The 20898-nt window shown below is 33.5% G+C and overlaps 1 protein-coding gene and 1 long non-coding RNA gene across 7 annotated transcripts in view; one reads left to right on the top strand and one right to left on the bottom strand.

Annotated features, from left to right (window-relative positions):
• LOC127839454 (zinc transporter ZIP4-like) overlaps nucleotides 1-20898 on the top strand; it is a 71083-nt gene that overhangs the window by 31452 nt on the left and 18733 nt on the right. The window contains exon 1 of one of the 6 annotated variants that reach the window (XM_052367832.1): nucleotides 20065-20199. The exons of the other annotated variants lie outside the window; for them this stretch is intronic. Coding sequence (XP_052223792.1) covers nucleotides 20115-20199 — 85 coding nt within the window. The 5' untranslated portion in view covers nucleotides 20065-20114. Of the gene's footprint in view, nucleotides 1-20064; nucleotides 20200-20898 lie in introns of those variants that run through there. 6 annotated transcript variants of the gene reach the window in all.
• LOC127839457 (uncharacterized) lies at nucleotides 2413-4598 on the bottom strand. Its single transcript, XR_008030356.1, has 3 exons — nucleotides 4445-4598; nucleotides 3148-3471; nucleotides 2413-2474 (listed from the first exon to the last, which is right to left on the bottom strand). It is a non-coding gene; the product is annotated as an uncharacterized LOC127839457 (long non-coding RNA).

The following is a 20898-nucleotide window of genomic DNA, read 5'->3' as shown; positions in this document are numbered from 1 at the left end:
AATTTTTTTATCTCTGATATCAGTAAGAACAAGAAAAATAATGGAAGGCGCATCAAAAATATCATACTTAGTATAAAATGTTATGATTTTGGAATGTAGATTTTTACCAAATGAGACCAATTACAAACAATTAGCGGTAATTAATTGCGCGAGAATCTTTTATAAGTATTAATTAAAGTATAATCTGCTTGATGTTGCGGCTATTAAAGTCAACACAACAATTCATGCGTGAATTGTTTGTGAAACGTTAAAAGTAACAAGTCTAATCAAAGACATAGTATGAGCGACTGAACCGGCAAATTTTCGCCGATGATTACCACTTGATTACAGATATAAAAAAACAAATACACGAAAGCATTTTAAACATTTTATTTGTAACAATCAATCTCAACTTCAAACAATCATTTAAACAACAAAAATGTGATAATCGCCTCACATTAATTCATTAAGTAATTTATTTATCCGACAACGGTGAAGCGGGTATTCCCTACGTCTTTGGCTTTTGGAATCGCAGACTCGCACAAGTTAGCAGCAGTGCAATGGCGGACAGTCACGTGACTGACAATATGGCGGCGGTCAATTTATCGATTATGGAACGGTCTATAAATAAAATGTCAATAAAAAAAAATCCTTAATGCAATGTAACCATAAAACAACATAGATTATTGTTGTTTACCGAAGCTAGGAATGTTGAAATGTCTTTGTCACCCGCTGATTACAATAAATAAAATGTCAATAGATTATTTATTGTTAGCAGCGGGTGACAAAGACATTTCAACATTCCTAGCTTCGGTAAACAACAATACGCTATGTTGTCTTATGGTTACATTGCATTAAGGATTTTTTTGTGTTTAAATGAATTTTATTAATATAAACAATTATATTATATCGCCCGGCCGATGACAGCACGAGACTTGGCGAACGACAGGAGCCCGGCGCTGAACGTGCAGCGGCTGCAGCTGATCGTCAACCGGATGCATCCAGGTTCGTGGATTTTTTTGTTTTTTGGATAAGGAACTCTTCCACCGGCTTCTATAAATATGTTCCATTTAATGTTCGCGTCTGTATATAATGCGAATATTTTCGACTGTTAGTGTTTACGGCCATATCACGTTGAAAACACCGGTTCTCGTCCGATCACCGAAGTTAAGTAACGTATATATATATATATAATATACATATACATATATCTATAAAATAGCATTTTTGTAATAAAATCAGCATTTGACATTTAATCATTAAAGCTTGATCACGTTAATCAAGATAAGATAATAAACGTAGCTTCAAAAGTGGTAACATTTTTTTTAAAAGTTGGACATGGTGATATAATTTCTAAACACAATCGACATTGTGTGTAAAAATAAACATTATCACAACGTTTCATCAAACCTGAGTCATTAACGTGGCATATATAGTGGTAACGAGATTTTCCTAAGATCTGTCCTGGTAAGCTAGTGTTTAAACGCAGATGACCAAGCAGTCAAACTTTGTTTAGATATCGTCAAGATTAACATTTTTGACAAGTGTCATGAAGATTAACTTTAAAATGAGGCATCTGCCCTCTACAGTGGTAACACTTTTAAATTTGACACCGCGTGATAAACATCGCACAAAACACGAAGCCGGACATATTTTCTGAAAATCTATTGACATTTTATTTATTGTTAGCAGCGGGTGACAAAGACATTTCAACATTCCTAGCTTCGGTTAACAACAATAAGCTATGTTGCTTTTGGTAACATTGCATTAAGGATTTTTTTATGTTTAAATGAATTTTATTAATATAAACAATTATATAAGCTTAGATATATAAATGACGATGCACAAACACTAATAGTGTATCACTATTTATTGAATGTGTCTTAAGCAAAATTTGTCAATAACAGTGTTTTATAGTATAAGTTTGATTCGGAATTGAATGCTTGCTGTGTTGATCTCCTATAATAATCACACGGAAAAGCATATAATTATGTTGCTTTGCTTATGAAATAAGGTTTGCATGACAGTGTATTGTGATCTGAGACTATGACAAAACTTGTTTCAGTTTTTTAGAACTCCTAGCAAAGTTTGAAGGTAAACAAACAAATCATGGTTAATTGTTTCCTAAATCAAAGCGAAGTTAGTTCATTTACAAACATTCAATACACATTGCTTACAGCCGACTTTAAGTATGTATGCAGAGCTTAAGACCGACGCGTTGCCACCCTGCTCTGTGGCCCTGCAGGAAAAAGTGTACCGTTCATCAGTTTTGTTGATATTAGAAATAGTGAGTGTTCTTCCTGTGGTTGAGTCCAGAGTGAATCGCCCTCCTGTACTGATTGTGGTACCATCTTGTCTCCATGCATACGTCATGGTCAGGTTGTGACCACTCGGTACAGTTGTTGATGTGCTACTGCATGTGAGAACCGCTGACGGTGACCTTCCTTCGTATGCAACCGTGCCGTTGAAAACGATAGTGGGATGTGATGGGACACCTGAGTTATATCAAGTGTCATTAACCACTGCGTCAACAAGCATATCAAAGGTACAAGTGGTTTTATCGACAATATTTCTCCTTTAAAATAAATTGTAGCTATGCTAATTTAATCTTACTAAAACGAAGCTGTATTGGCAATTATATTCCTGCGTTAACGAAACTATAACCCTGAAATCGACATTTGTAATTATGGGTCTAATTGAGACTGGACATGTATTGGTTTAATATTTTGTCGTCATTGAAAAACAACAAATGTCCAGAATTGTAAATGTGTTTCCAGATCAATTTGAAGGAAAGTGTGCTGCAACAAATGAAGTCAGTTGCAGTATATGTAATCTGCATTATTTTTTCACTCAAAAGAGATTGCCCCTGTTGAGCCTAATTGAGCGTTTGTATATTGTTCTGTTGCAAGCCGGCATTCAGTTCAAGCGTGATGCACCGTCTTGAAACACACCAACAGCACACTGATTTCAATATCTTTAACATATGATGCGTTAAATCAGGGATTGCAATAAAATGTGGTACAAAATAATAAAAGACAGGGAAATGCTGTACTTCACATGCAGTCTTTAATACATATATCCTTAAATATAATACACTGTGTCATATTGCTTGAAATAATTATATTTTATATCATAACAAATATTAATTTGTTTACATATTCTTCTTACCATATATATAAAGAGTAATGCACTTCAGTACATTGGGTCCAAAAAGATATTGGTATGGTCCCTGCTGTCCTGCTTGCAGTGGATATAACTGAATGTTCAGAAAACCCGATGATATGTAACCTCCTGGGGCCAAAGTACAGTTGTTGTAAAATGGTCCTCTGAACACAGTTCCGCCGAAATAGCCCACTTGGAGTAAACTAACATTTGTTGGAGACAAAATACTGAATGTTCCATCCATATTTATATCAAGTGTGTAGTTGAATACTGGCGATGAACCAATCCATCCAAAAGCTGTTTCGGATGTTCGGCACGCACTATTTAAATCTTAAATGAACGATTCAATAGTCATTTTCTTTCAATGTGATTGTGTGAATACGATATTCTGATGTTTAAATATTGCAGGTCAGTCAACGTATCTTGACAATACTTTCGATTACAAAATGTATAAGTCCCACACTTAAACTTAGCAGCAAAAAAATAGCATATTCAACGATAAAGATAAAGTTAAAACATAGAAGCGTGTAATTTTTAAATAGCAGTGTAATTAATACAATGTGCTGTATTCATTAAGAAATTTGGAAGCATATGCATTATATTTTTCCGCAGAGAAAGCAACGACATGTTTTCACTTAATATTATGTCACTATCGTGATTAAAAATATTTAGAAAACCTTACTGAATAAATCAGTTTCATTAACTGTTTACAACTCTTCGCTGTTATTTTTACAGATACCCGTCGTCAGAATTATATATCGCAATATAATATAGAGGATATTTGTTGGATTCGGTGGATTATCGATTTTAATTCACGAGTGATCATAGAAAATAATATTTTCGAAAATAAATATTTTCTATGATCACGAGTGAATTAAAATCGATATTAAACCGAATACAACAAATTTCCTTTTTATTTTATGCTCTTTTTCACAGTTTATATACATTTATAAAGAGTTTAACTAAAGAATTTTGCTGGGATAATGACGTCATTTCGTCAAAAAAATGACATCATTTCACAGTAAACAGTGAAAATTATCGATAATTTTCACTGATAATTTTCACTGTTTGAAACAATGAAATTATCAGTTTTAATTCACTGATATTTCTCTTTAAACCACCGGAAAGCATACAATAAATACGTATCATTACAAACATATTCAACCTATTTCAAGTATTACCATGCCAATACGACTTGAAACCCATCAAAACATCAAATAAGTAACATTGAACTAGCCGTTTACACACAAATAAATGACACTTAAGTTCTAAACAAGTCAAATATAACATTGTATAATCTAACCTTTTGTCAAAATTATGAGAAGAAGCATCCATTTCTCTAGATACATCTTTAAGATCTAAGCACCTGTCTTCGCTAATTAAGATTATACCCGTGTTTGCCCAGCAAAATAAGTTCTCAAGTAGGAAGTTTATATATGAAAAAATAATTGTATCGATGAACAAAAAGAATGAAGAGGGAAGTTAATTTTCAATGGAAAACAGGGCGTGTGTTTTACATGTATATTAATGTTTTATCTTCCTAAATAATCACTGCAACCACGACTTAAATGGCCACCGAAAAAATAACCTTTGCGAAACGCAAGTGACATTTTTCCTTGTCAAATGTCTATTTAACATAAAGTATAAGATAAAATGCTTCTTTGTATACTGGCATAGAAATGCCCAGAAGACCATCTAAAAAATACCTAGTTTCGCGAACAAAAATATCCTATTTACTAGTAAGTTTATAAATGTAAATGAAACCTGCGCGCAAAATTTTAATGTTTTCAGTAGATTAATGTATGACATAGAAAACGAACGTTGACAAATGCCAGATCGATAACACGATGCAGTGCTTAGCGTGAAAAGTATCGCACAACTAGTGTGGTTATGGTATGGAAGTTCCACACCACCATATGTTGTTATTAATAATTGAAGATTTTCACATACAATTAAATTATTTTTTCTTAATTTATTTCATTTATGAATTATTTTATATATTGTATTATTGATCCATGTACTACCTTTTTAAATATAACTTATAAACTTATTGTACTCATTGTATGTTCCATGTGAATTTATTTTTTGAACGACATGATAACTAGTTCATTATTAAGGTCAAACTATTATTCAGTTAAACAGATACTACAAGTTAACAATATCATTCTTATTAGCGTTATTATTATTATTCGTTAGAGAGAGAGAGAGAGAGAGAGAGAGAGAGAGAGAGAGAGAGAGAGAGAGAGAGAGAGAGAGAGAGAGAGAGAGAGATAGAGAGAGAGAGAGAGAGAGAGAGAGAGAGAGAGAGAGAGAGAGAGAGAGAGAGAGAGAGCGAGAGAGAGATCTCTCTCTCTCTCTCTCTCTCTCTCTTCCTAGATATAGAGATGCTCTAGCGATAGCTATCCGATACTCGTCATCTTCTGCTCTCTCTCCCTCTCTCTCGCGCGCTCGCTTGGATGGAGAGAGAGGGGGGGGGGGCAGGGAGAGAGAGAGAGACCTTTATACATTTTATTAAATTATAAAAATAACCTTTATGTACTAATGGGTGGTGCATAATTTATGAATGCCTTATGTTACTTTTCTTATTTATATTTTTTTTTATTTATAGTTATAGATAATGTTTAGCATCTTTTATTTGTGATTTTTATACAGTACTACATTTTCATGATGTTTTTGATCCTATTTGATAACAATACCCATGTTTAAATTTCACTGGATGTTTACCTGTTTGAACCTTATAAGTTGATGTCCCGTATGGATTGATATAGATACAAGCTGACGTTGCTCTAAAACGGGATAAATAGATTCGCGTTCTGAGAAAATGGGGCTTAATGTATGTGCGTAAAGTGTCATCCCAGATTAGCCTGTGCAGTCCGCACAGGTTAATCAGGGACGACACTTTCCGCTTTAATGGTATTTTTCGTTTACAGGAAGTCTCTTCTACACGAAAATACGGATAAGGCGGAAAGTGTCGTCCCTGATTAGCCTGTGCGGACTGCACAGGCTAATCCGGGATGACACTTTACGCACATGCATTATGCCCAGTTTTCTCAGAACGCGGCTCAATATAACACAATATTGTATCGTACAGTAAATTGCTTGTTGTAAAAGTTATAGTGTAATTATAAGGTTTAATATTTACGCAAGAATAAAAATAATAATGTACGCAATATCTTTAATTCAAGGTACCACCCTGCCGAGAGGTCGCTAAAACTATTCTGTCATCGCCAAGTCTTAGAATCTTTGGTATTAAACATATTTACAAACTTAACAGGCTGGAACAAAAACTTGCTCAAAATATGGTGTACTTGCCCAAGTCTTTGCTAATCTTAATTACTTCAAATGGGCAAGATAGGGTAATAAGATGTGTTTGAACATTTAACGCTAACAGAAAATCTGCGGTCAGTTCTCTTGTTTGCTCAAACATTGGTGACAGTGTTTATTTAGATAAATTGCTCGTTTAATCTATATTGTATATAATGGCTTTCTAATGAAACAAGCAAATTCGTTGAATTGATATCCCCCGCCAATATGCTTCTGGACACAAACGTGTTATATTTGACTCTCAGCTTAAAAAGCATTTTTTTAAGATACAAAGGTCCATAACTCCGTAATTAACAGATGGTGTACAACGCCATTTGGCATACATCATCCTGTTATTCATATATATACTCATACCAAGTTTTAATGAAATCCGCCAAAGCACTTCCAAGATATTGCTCCGGACACAAAAGTGCCGGACGAACGGAAGGACGGAAAGACGGACGGACGGATGGACGGACGGACAACGCCAAAACAATATCCCTCCGCCTATGGCGGGGGATATCAAGAATGCAAGAAACTATCAGTAGAGCAAGTAGAAGCTGCCTTGACATTGCCATATGAACGGACACATGAAAGTGAAATTACCAGATTTGTATTTTGTTCATAATTTCTAGATATACCAATATTATAAAATCAAAAGAAGGTTAAAGTAACCCTCATAATATCATGTCACGAGCTTTGCCGTGTAAACGTTTCTTCAAATCGAAGGAAAAAGACAAGTCGAGTACACAGACATAAATTAATACTCGATTGTGTTTATGCTTTTAGCTTAAAAGTTGCATGCTAATGATGAATTTATAGTCAATAAATGCGGTTTATTGACCAGTGTGGCGTAAAATATGCAAGACCCGTAAAATATGCAAGTGCGCATGTGCAAAGGGATCACAACATCCGGCGTAAAAAGTGCAAGTTGCATATGTAAATATATCAATAAATGTACGAAAAGCGATGATAATTAACATTCTTATCATTATGTAATGTCAGCCATGTAAGCCATGCTGTTGATTCCATAGGTGTCACACGGATTTAACGGTGTAATGTACGTTTTTACGATGATAAAAGATGACATATAGTGTCCGCCATTATGGTTGAGAACAACCTGAGAGGCCCTGTTATATGTGTAGACGATAAAAATACAATAATATTAAATAAAAATGACTTTTCGAACCTAAATACTGCAAGAAACATGTTATGTATTCATTTACTTCATGAAGGGGAACAATTACTTCAAAGACAAGCTGTACACGTTGAATAAATTCAGCACACAAGTAGCTTGACTTGCATATGTTGCGGCTTAAAATAAACATTTGAATAAAAAAAAAACACAACTATATTCTAACCTGAAGTATCCATGAAAGTTAGTTTCAGTCTTTGATAAACTTTATAAAAAATAACATTATAAATGAGCTGAATTGGTTTTAAAAACAGATGAACAGTTGGTAAGTTAAGCACAAAGAAATATTGACTTGCATATTTTATGGCCAAACTTGCAAATTTTATGGCTAAACTTGCAAATTTTATAGCCCCAAATGCATATTTTAACAAGAATTTTTTAAGTGAAACTATGTAAGAAAAATGGCTTCTAACAGATGAGTGACTGTTAATGAACAACACAATGATAACTAAGCTATATGTGTGGAAAATATTAACCATTTAGCACCTTAAAACGTTGACTTGCATATTTTACACAAAAAAAATGCATATTTGGACAAGACAGTACACGGCTTTTCTTCCTGTTTTTTGTGAAGCGGTCTTGTCCCCCTCATTTTGTGAAAAAATGAGCTGCGAACAGTTCCAAATTGTAAATAAATGAGTCGCAAACTTTCTAAAGTCAGTGAGCTCTTGTCGTTATGAAGGCATTTTGTATTTAAACTTGGAGCAGATTGGAGAAAATTCTTAAGGAGTGTGTATCCTCACAAAAGTGTGACGGAAGGACAGACAGTGAGATCTTCATGCTGCCTTTTTGATATAGCGCAACCAACTTTGTGTTTGTGAACAGCATGTATATAATGTAAAAAAACATGTTTGAATATCAATGAATAACAACACCTCATTTAAGGTTTAATTGTACCTGCCCAGGATAACATTCAAAATTAATGTACATGTGTGATGCATTTATGCTTTAAGTTACTAGTAATGAATAACTAACTACCATTGAATTAATACCATGACAACTGCTAGACCTTTAACTACCCACACTTGCATTTAAAATACTTGTTTTATTGGAAATTCCTTTCATTGCTTGTTCAGCAAACATATAGTTATTTCTTATTAAGTGCCAAAGTTTATAATAAAAATGATGCAGTTGTATCCTTAAGATTAATAATAGCAGATATAAATTATGACAAGGTACACATTTCTGCAATTTATTCTACTTGTACCAAAAATCACCTGTCTAGGGGCATCATAAATTCTTATCTGTTGTTATCAACACCCCTAGTGATATAAGGTTTCTAAACCCCATTCTGTTCAGCCATAAAGCACAGTCAAGAGTGAGAAAATGTTGTTATCAGATACAATTTTTATCAGACACTGATCATTTATGGGTAAACTTAAACATCATATTCACCAAAAAGTACTTTACTGAACATTCACCAATTACAAAAATCTATACTTTCAATCTTATTTTTTCCAACAGGTTTTAATGTTATAATGCAATCTGAGATGAACAAAAGGTGCATAAGCCAAATATATAAATTATCTAAATAATTTATGTAAATTTAAAGTATGACTTCAGTTGCTTGTAATTCTTAGTTTGAAAAACAATTATGCAAATTACAAAAAATATGACAGTTGTAAAAAGAAAAAAAAGACACATTTCCAGTATGTATACACAATAAAAGTATGTATTAATTGCACTAACAGGTGAAAAAGGAATAGAAATACATTTTAATTTTAGTAACGGTACAGTACTCTATTAATGGTATTTTGTAACAAGTTGAAAAGAATAGAAATATTAGAGATGAAAAAGATGCATATTCAACTCATATAAAGTTATCTATACATACAACTCAATGGCATTGTAACATCAATCATCAAATTTATATATTAAGTTGCAAGACAATAGTACTTAACAATTTCCATTTGCTGGGATGAATTCTTAGTTGTGTTTTTATTAATTAATATTTTTACTTTAGTTACCATAGAAATATACTTAATGTATTTCTTGGCTCCTGTTATGCTTGGAATGCATTTATTGATTGTACACTTGTAGAAGTATAGCTTTATAAACAAAATAACATTATTATGATGCCAGCATTTTTGTTAATTTTTCTACAAAAACGGTGAAAAGTCTTGGCTGTTATATTGTCAACTGTATGCTAATATTTCTTTAAATTTCAGAACTGAGAACAGACTTAAAAAGGTCGAAGAAGACTTTACCATACATGCCAACAGCAAATCAATTCCGTTGATGTTCTCTCTACATATCAATGGACAAATAAAGCTCTCAATATTAAGTGGACAAATAACACTGGATTGCTTAAGTCAATTTTATAACTGCACTACCATGACCACGAATAATTGTGCTAAGGAACAGCTGGCTTGGTTTGGACACATCACCAGGCACGACTCTGTGCAAGGCTGTTTTCCAGGGTACGCTAGAGGAAGGTCGACGATGAGGCCGTTTGTAGAAAAGCTGGATGGATAATGTAAAAGAGTGGACATGCCTTTCCATGGATGAATTACTCAAAGCTGCACACAACGGACCCGACTGGAGGAGCATTTCTGTATCGTGGTCCCTCATTTCCCCCAACAGCTGTACCAGTTTGAGAATTACTGGGATAAAGAAATAATTTAATCTAACAGTCATATATTTAAATTTTTGAACACGCCGATCTATGTTATGTATATGTGCAGAATCTTGACCTCTCAGACTATGACATTACCAATTTAAAGTACTGGAAATTTAGTTAAGTTTAAGTAAAAATTACATTTGTTTCATAAAACATGTATAATTTATTTCATTATTTTTTATTCACCTGAGCATAAGGTGCACATGGTGTGCTTTTAGGATCAGCAGTTGTCCCTTGTGCGTCGTCAACATTTTTAACCAGGTTTTCCGAAGGAAAAAACTGGTTATTAGATTGGTGAATGTCGGCGGGCTGGCGGGTGGGCGGGCGGAACAAGCTTGTCCGGGCCATAGCTATGTCGTTCATTGTGAGATTTTAAAATCATTTGGCATATTTGTTCACCATCATTGTACTGTGTGTCATGTATAAGAATAACGTCGATATCTCCAAGGTCAATGTCACATTTTGAGTTCAAAGGTCAAAAATGGCCATAAATGAGCTTGTCCGGGCCATAACTATGTCATTCATTGCGAGATTTTAAAATTATTTGGCACTTTTGTTCAATATCATTGGACATTGGACGGTGTGTCACGCGATAGAAATAAGTCAATATCTCCAAGGCCAAGCTCAAGGTCACACTTAGAGTTCAAAGGTAAAAAATGGCCATAAATGAGCTTGTCCGTGCCATAACTATGTCGTTCATTGTGAGATTTCAAAATCATTTGGCACATATGTTCAACATCATTGGACGGTGTGTCATGCGAAAGAATTGCATTGGTATCTCCAAGGTCAATGTCACACTTAGTTAAAAGGTCAAAAATGGCCATAAATGATCTTGTCCGGGCCATAAATATGTCATTCATTGTGAGATTTTAAAAGTACTCGGTACATGTTTTCACAAACATTGGATGATGTGTCATGCTAAAGAATTACGTCAATATCTCCAAGATCAAGGTCACACTTTGAGTCAAAAGATGGCCATAAATGATCTTGTTCGGGCCATAACTTTGTCATTCATTGTCAGATTTTAAAATGAAAATGCACATTTATTTTGTTCACAGTCATTGGACGGCGTGTCATGCGAAAGAATTCAAGAGATCAAAGGTCAAAATGGCCACATATGATAATGGCATAATAATTCTTAAGAATCGCCATAAATTAGCTTGTCTTGTTTTGTGAAGACAACATGCAAAATATTCTGTGTCAATGCAGCATGTGGGGGTATAATTATGTCACGTCTGTGACAAAGCCCTTGTTATCCCCCGCCATCGGCGGAGGGATATTGTTTTGGCGTTGAAACATGTTAAGAAAATGTGTCCCAATGATATCTTTGTTGGGTTTGAAACTGTGTCACGCCAGGTCAAAACCTAGGTCACTAGATCAAAATAAAGAAAAAATTGTCACATTTATTGTTCAATCTTCTTGAAAAACATGGTCGCTAGGAGGAATCTTTTCTCACATGGCTAAAGTAAAACCTTAACACTCTAGAAATCACATTTATACTCCAACGTTCATGAAACTTGGTCAGAACATTTGTTTTTATAATAGCTCTGCTGAGTTCGAAAATGGTTATGGTCTGTTGAAAAACATGGCCACCAGGTAGTGGGGCAGTTTACCCCATATGGCTATAGCAAAACCTTGTAATTCCCCACATACTTAAGTGTGCAAATGCATTATTCAACATTACGCCCCTATACTATCAACAGCATTATATTGTAATGTTCAGACAGGAAGCCATTCATGTACCGGGTATAATAGAGTAAACTGTGATACACGTATTTGCTGTTCTTTGCTAATGTCTTATATCATCCCCCCCCCCTTATCAAAATTTTTCACTTAATTGTTATCGATCTTGGCCTAGTACCGTTTCCAGAAATATTAATGAAAACTGCTGAGTTACAGAGCGGAAACCAAAAATTGCCGACAGACAGACACAATGACAATAGTTTGAAAACAATATACTTCCTTTTGGGGCAATAAAAATAAATCTGAAACTAAACAACCTTTTTAAACTAATGCTTACATAATGCCTACACAAAACATACAATCTGATGCAAACACAGTTTTATATAATTCTATCTATTTAAAACAAAAATTTGAACAGGTCAATTGAATGAGTGACATCATTAATTCATGCATTGAAATCAGTATTTCAAGAAAATGGATAACATGTAACGATTGTTATATATCAAATGCATCCATCAATACCTGCACATGTCTAGAATTCATGAGACTATATATTTAAACACAATCAGACAGGTTGTTTTATTTCATTGTATGAACTTAACTAATTTTGTAAATGACGAAACATATTATGAAAAATATAAAAGTATTACGATATTGATACACATTATGAGGACCATGTACCTGAAATTTGGATTAATGTTTTTAAGTAATATGGATTTACACCATATTATTTCAACCTAATTCTCCCATCCGAAGTCAGTATCCTACTAATAGCATATGGTAAATTACTACTCTGTAATCCTGCAAAATTAAGTCGCCGGTCGTTGAGGTTACGATGTCTACCCAGTGACTAGGAGGTAACAGGTTCGATCCACAATGCGGGCACGTTCTTTAGATCTCCCCATAGACAACAAGTACTGGTTCTAGTCCCAAGAAACGGACTTGAAAGCATTTTAAAGTAGCCTATGGCTTTCTATGCAACTGACCTAAAATAAATTGGTTTAAACTAATCCTGCAATGTCAACCTTTAAACAGTAATAATAAAAAGGAAAACCTGTTGTTCCGGGCAGAAAGTGGGTGGATGTGTGATCACTTGTTTCATTATTTCCACTGTTGGGTGTGCAGGTCAACCAGGTTCAGCTTGTATGACCTGGGTGCTCTTGAAGGGGGACAGTAGCCTGCGCACTGCGAACTAGAACAAGATGAAATAGACTTTCCTGACATATAGTTTAGTTGAAAGTGTTGTTTTATGAATTTCAAACTATAATATTACTATATTTTGCCATATATTCGTACATTAATGCATTGCTTGGACAATTTTTGTTTATTACTTTGATTAGTTAGTAAAATTATTTGGTATTTCTTAAATGATTTAAGTTCGAAAATTTATGCAAGACATGGCTTATGCAGGAAGATAGTCAGAAAAATTTGTATTTTTGAAATTAAGAGTATAACCGATCTTTTAACCAAATAATTAGTTCGTAAATTTACGCAGTGCTAAGGAAAAAATTTGTTTACAACTTCAAATAGTCTGTAAAATTGCCAGGGTTTTATATTGATTTAAGTGCGTAAATTTACGCAGAGCTTGGCTTATGTAGAAGAGTTCTTTGGACAATTTTGTTTGTTTGAAAAGTTGGTAAAAATATCAGGTATTTTGATGTAGATTTTAAGTGCGTACATTTACGCAGAGCTTGGCTTATGTAAAATGATAGTTAGAAAAATGTTGTATTTGTAAAATGCAAAGTATAACTCTACTGTTTTGTTTTACCATGAAGTTGTTCGTAAATTTACACAGTGCTTGGGACAATTTTTGTTTATTATTTCAAGAAGTTTGTTAAAATATCTGGTATTTTGATGTTGATTAAAGTGTGTAAATTTACACATGCCTTGGCTTATGTAGAAAGCTAGTCAGACATCTGTTGTATTTCTGAAATTCAAAGTACAATACAACTGACCTCTTTACAATAAATAAGTTCGTAAATTTACGCACTACTTTTGCAATAAATTAGTTCGTAAATTTATGCACTGCAACTGGAGAAATTGCCAGGGTTTTTATTTTGATTTAAGCGCGTAAATTTACGAAGAGCTTGACTTATGCAGAAAGATCATATATTTTTGATAAAAGTGTTGTATATTTGAATTTCAAACTATAATGTTGCTATCTTTTGCCGTAAATTAGTTTATTAATTTATGCAGTGCTTGAGACAATTTTTGTTTAGCACTTTAAATAGTCTGTAAATTTGCCAGGGTTTTATATTGATTTAAGTGCGTAAATTTACGCAAAGCTTTTCTTATGTAGAAAAGTGCTTTGGACAATTTCGTTTGTTATGCAGAAAGATCATATATTTTAGTTAAAAGTGTTGTATATTTGAATTTCAAACTGTAATATTGCTATCTTTTGCCATTAATTAGTCCGTAAATTTACAAACTGCCACTGGGGAAATTGCTAGGGTTTTTATTTTGATTTAAGTGCATAAATTTACGAAGAGCTTGACTTCTGCAGAAAGATCATATATTTTAGTTAAAGGTGTTGTAGATTTGTATTTCAAAGTATAATATTGCTATATTTTGCCATAAATAAGTTCGTAAATTTACGCAGTGCTTGGGACAATTTTTATTTATTACTTTGAATCGTTTGTAAAATTATCTGGTATTTTGATGCTCATGTAGGTGCGTAAATTTACGAAAGGCTTGGTTTATGTTAAAATATTCTTCCAAAAAATATTGTATTTGTGAAACTCAAACTACCACATCACTTTTTTTTTAAATTAATTCTTAAATTTACGCAGAGCTTGGGACAGCTTTTGCATAGTTCTTCGATTTCTATGTAAAATTATATGAGTTTTTATGATGATTTAAGTGCGTAAATTTACAAAGGGCTTGACTTATGCAGAAAGATCATTATATTATAGTAAATTAAAAGTGTTGTAGATTTGAATCTCAAAGTATAATATTGCTATATTTTGCCATAAATTAGTTTGTAAATTTACGCAGTGTTGGGACAATTTTTGTTTGTTACTTTGAATCGTTTGTAAAATTATCTGGTATTTTGATGTTCATTTAGGTGCATAAATTTATGAAAGGCTTGGATTATGTTAAAAGATACTTCCCAAAAATATTGTATTTGTGAAATTCAAACTACCACATCACTTTATTTTATAAATTAGTTCGTAAATTTACGCAGTGCTGGGGACAGCTTTTGCATAGTTCTTCGATTTCTATGTAAAATGATAAGGGTTTTTATGATGATTTAAGTGCGTAAATGTATGCAGTGCTTGCAAAAATCGACAACTGTATTTTGAAAAGTTTGTCAGAATGAAATTTATGGGCAATAAAATGAGAAATAAATCACTTTTTTTTCATTTTGCAACGAAAAAACTGGAATATTGAGGGAGGGATATTCCCTTATAAAATGCCAGTGACATAACAACCTTGACTTGCATATTTTACGGCCTTATTGCCTGATTTTAATAACATATGGTACATTTTCTACCCCACATAATGCAACAGACTTTGTCTTAAGGCTTTTCAGGCTTGATTGTGACCAATTACATTATAATTAAGCTTTCTTTGTTAAATAAGATTAATGTTGGGTAGTATTTAACACTTAAGAGGCCTGACTTGCATATTTTACGGTCTAAAATTCACATTAAAACAAGAAAATAGCTCACATGAACATTTCTGCATGCTTTATTTTACAAATTTAAAAACACACGACGCTGTTTATACATACACTTAAGTGTGGCGAAAAATCAATAATTCCTAAAACAAATAATTGGAGCTCAATTTGAAAGTTCATCGGTATGTCCGAAAAGAGTTATGTCCAAAAATCAGTCTTACCCGCATGGCCATGTGTTTTTTGACCAAATTTGAAGAAACGAACATCGGCCCAATCACACTCTTTATTAGTGATGTTTTTCTCCAATTAAATACCAAAATCATTGCAAAACAACATTAGACCTGGACATTTTACGGGTCTTGCCCTTTACAGAGCCTAGCGTAAAATTCACATGACCGGAACCGGAACTTGCAGATTTTACGGGTCTTGCATCTTTTACGCTACACCGTCAAATCGGTATGATTGAATAGCGAGAAGTGCCCCTTTCCAAGGACAGGGTTTTCTATAAACGGAAAGAGTCTCATATGTTTTATTTTGAATATTTTCCAATAGATACAAAAGAAATGTACTAATAATCTAAATAAAGAACGCGTACATCATTATTAAAATTTCAGCATTAATGTTTATGAGGCGTTTTCGTTCCACTTAAAGCACTTTAAGCGGGATTTAGCCATCTCCGCTTTTTAGCCACGCCTGTTCAGTTCCCGTGATGCAAATTATAGGACATATATGTGAAAATTATTCAACATATTGAAAATTATCCAACATATATATGAAAATTATCCAACATATATATGAAAATTATCCAGCATATATATGAAAATTATCCAACATATATATGAAAATTATCCAACATATATATGAAAATTATCCAACATATATATGAACATTAACCAACAAATATATTTGACTTTTGCAACGTTTGACACGCCATACAGGTCACCAAAAATATATCGTTGATTTTCAACGTTTTCCGGTATCACTCACAAAGTAGGTCTCTTTTAAATGGTTAAAACGTTTGTAGTGATCTAATAAGTTACTTTCTGCTGGTAAAAAGTTGTTTAAAATAGAATTACAATTGAATTTTTGTTCGGCTATTTTTAGCATACGTCACCGCTTTTAGGCTACACCTCACGTTAGTTGCAAAGTAAGTTTCCAATTATGAAACAGGTATATCCTCCATAATTCTTGACAACGTTGCACCTAAGCTGTGTTATAAGCATTTTTTATGCAAGAGTAACTGAAATCCGGTAAAACTTGTTTGTCACCTTTATAGGGCCTTTAAAGCTGCCTATCTTACGGAGGAGTCCGTAGATAGCAGAACTATCACGATTTGAACAGCGTTCGTATTTTTTTTGATGAATCAGTCTGCAGTGAAGCAGAACTTTTTTTGCACTTGAACAAGTACAATACACTTCTTTTGTTAATTTTCAATTACAACTTCTACTGATTTTTTTCTATTCATTTAACGGTTTATTTATTTTGAAAAAGTAATAAGATCGTATAAATTCAATATACATGTGCGTAACGTGTCGTCCCAGAGTAGCCCACATGTTTATCAGGAACACTCGGAAGCCCCTCTTATGTCACGTTCAAAAAGGTATGGAAATCCGCGATGGTGTGGTTTTCGGAGGAAGACAACTGTCAAAATAACATCAACTGTCAAAATAAAGAAATCAGTTTACATGATTTATGTATACAACACATTGACCAGTTAGAAAGGTATTTGTTTTTTTATAACTAAAACAGCTATTTAAAGATTCTTCCTTTGTTCTTCTCAAAACTTTAGTATTGTAAGAAAGATAAAAGCTATGAAATTTGAGTGTTTCTAACGTACAAATACCGGTATATATGTATATATTTATGTCAAACAGTTCAAATCGAACGCATCACTTTTCAAACCTATTTGCTCTCTGAACGTGAAAGATTTTAGAATTTTCGTAATGGATAACGAGTTGAAACGTTGTAAACTAGGTGTAAACAATTCCCAAAATTCCACATTTTGCGACCAAATTATAGATTAAATATTTTTGATTTAAATATATTCAAGCCGGAACGATGTTGTGAACCGTCAATGCCATGTTCTCGTTTATGGAGGCCATTTTAGGCAATTCTTTGTTATGACATTTAATTACGTTAAAGAAGCAAAACTGACTTTGTCAAAGCTCATATATTATATTTGAATAATTCATTCGTTTCAAAATGAATCCATGCTGATACACTATTTACAAATGGCAAACTCTTTCAATCACAATAGATAAGATATATATATTTATATATATATATATATATATATATATATATATATATATATATATATATATATATATAGATATATATATATATATATATATATATATATATAAATATATATATATATATATATATATATATATATATATATATATATATATATATCTATATATATATATATATATATTATTAAACATCTACGTTTGGTATAATTTTACTCATTATGCCAAAACAATCCTTACATCAAAAATTAAATACCGTATATTTCATTATTTTGATGTACTGTCTTCTTTCAACAAATCAAGCATAATAATTAAGTACACATGCAAAGTACACATGAAAGTTGGAGCACATGCAAACAATGAATACAAAGGGGTTGTTTTAGGTAATGTTTTTTTTTAGTGTGAATACGCGAAGAAAATGATTTAATTTAATGTTCTGGGCAGTGAAGCGACAATAATTATCCGATCATAAAATTTGGATGTTTAAACGAGTATAAATTCTACCACTGTTTAAATTTCCGATTCACTGAATACCTATAGTCCTTTAAACAGATTTACACGGCCCGTAATAAGTACGACGAAGATCACGCTCTATAACATGTAGTTATTTATGGTAGCGATCCTTACTATTGACCGTGCCAACGAAAATGACATTCGCGTGGGGGTATTTAAATGTGAAGAACAGCTAAAATAAATACAGAAAATGCATAGATATCAGATTCATCAAAAGTTGAGAGCCAAAAGACAAGGTAACTCTCATATTTCTTTACTAGCCCAATTACTTAACGCTTCACGATGACTTTGCAACTTGCGGATCTGAAAGTTAAGAATTGTCCAAAATCGCATTTAAAATTAAAATCATTTTCATGCCTCAGCTTCCATACTGACCTCTGAACGCCTCGCATAAGAGGTCTTTTTTCAGATGGCCATTTAAAACTAATCCAATCGTCGCCTTAAAAAGACTTTGGTATACTAATGTTTTTACTCGGTAATTATGCACACGTATCACTTGCTTTATGGCAAACGTGGATCTTAGATCCGACATAGGATATTTTAGTTCATGGTCGTAAAACGAACACCAGTGATTTAACTTGAAGGCCAACCAACGTGACCTCGTGTATGAGATTATTTTAACAAAAACATCGTTACGATGCAACAGGATTGAAACTGGCCGTGTACGGTGTTATTATATTTACTAAAGAAAATAAATGCTTACTGTTGCACTTGTGTATGCTGTTCTGTTTTTTGCTCTATCAGCGCGTTGATTTTAAACTGACACTCGTAACTAACTCATTGCATCATAAAGCCACCATTATGTATCTTGTTATGTGAATCAGATAATCAATATTTTCGTCTGGCTCCAAATGGTGTGACAATAACCGACCAATTGTTACTCGACATCGTTTCACATTTTCACATCTCAAGGACAGACAACGCCATGGGCTATTGTCATTGCAATAATAGAACACGTATTATGAGTGTTCACTTAATACATGGTTATGGTTAATAGAACTTAGTAAGATATGGGATTACAATTTTTTTTTTGAATTGTATGTGGATTTTACTAGTTGTATCAATTTTAATTTAAAATGGCAATACAGGTCGATCACCATCACCATAATTATAATCATCATCATCTTGAGTATCATCATCAATATCAAAATGACCTCATCATCCCTCATCCTTCATATTCAAGACAAGGCTTTTGTTTTAGTTTTTCTAAGTCTCGCTTCACACCGGAAATGAATGCATAAGGCGCGGCTGTCCGACGTTCCGCTCATGTCGCAATATTCTAGTGCAATAATACCCAGATGCACTCTATTTCATAAGCGTTTTTATTTAAGTTAATTTTCATCACTCCGTCAACAATACTATTTTAGAATGAGCGATTTTTTTTTAAATGGCATGTTTCTAAAACGAACACTTGTTTTCTCATATTGACCAAACATTATACGCCGTTTCACACGCGATGCTTAGCAAGTTTCATCACTCTTGGTGTTATACTTTTAATGCTAAGAGTTGCAAAAAGCGACGCCATGACATACATGTACATATGCGCAAATCCATTTTCATCCCCACACCTAAAGCTAGGGCATATATATGAGATGTGTTCTACACAGATATGTTTTGTTTTGTTCATTGTAGTGCCTGACGGTGACGTACCCGAGCATACCAATTGACGAAACCACATTCGCCGATTTTGCGACGACTCTATTGGCTGTCGCCCCGCATTTGAATGGCTCTTGTCACAGAGACGTCGTCGTCACGTCCGCTCTGGTCACCCAATACAAAGCCAGCATGATGTCCGCCATTAAGGAGGCGGGGTCTGATTTGATTGACGTCACGCACCTGCAAGAATATCTGGAATCACTCGCCTGGCACGGTATTATATTTTAGTACCGGCTATCAATCGCCGATTTAAGGTGTAACATTTTTTTTACCAAGTGAAATAATTTATTATTTGCTAACCGGTATTGTTTTCTGAAATTCTTCTTGTAATTATTTAAATGTCGTATTGACATTACGGTATAATAATGACATTTTATACCTATAAACTAAATTGTCATATTTTATGTATTGCCATCCTTTGCACTGGTAGGCTAATTTAAACAAGTGAAATTGACTTGGCACTGGTATTCAAGTAGGCAATAGTTGCCTTGGGTGCGGGCCCCACAAGTTTCACTGCCTATTGGCCTCCACGGTGCTAATCCGGCACCGCCGGCACTGCTCGAGGTAATGTTCTCAATATCGTTGAATAGTTACTTTCCAATGCGCGCATATGTTCAACTGTTTTGATACACGCCCTTGGTGTTTCAGAATTCCAGGTTAACGGTTATAACACAAAATTTACCCTATAATTTAGAATATATTTGTCGTTGACTAAAGGCCAATACACACCGATAACGAGTTTTGACAAGGAACGTATGGGGTTCAGAGTCCTTATCAAAATGGGAAGTAAACAATTAATTAATTCATGCTCTTTTTAACATAGAACTGTCCTTGTCTAAGTGAGTGTTTATATACGTAAATTATACAAATACATGTTCCACTCATAACGTGTGTTGCAAATGAAAATCAAATT

Source organism: Dreissena polymorpha, chromosome 7, assembly GCF_020536995.1.
Source record: "Dreissena polymorpha isolate Duluth1 chromosome 7, UMN_Dpol_1.0, whole genome shotgun sequence".
NCBI classification, from domain to species: domain Eukaryota; kingdom Metazoa; phylum Mollusca; class Bivalvia; order Myida; family Dreissenidae; genus Dreissena; species Dreissena polymorpha.
The sequence above is the reverse complement of the archived record's forward strand: the minus strand, read 5'-3'. Positions and strand labels throughout refer to the sequence as shown.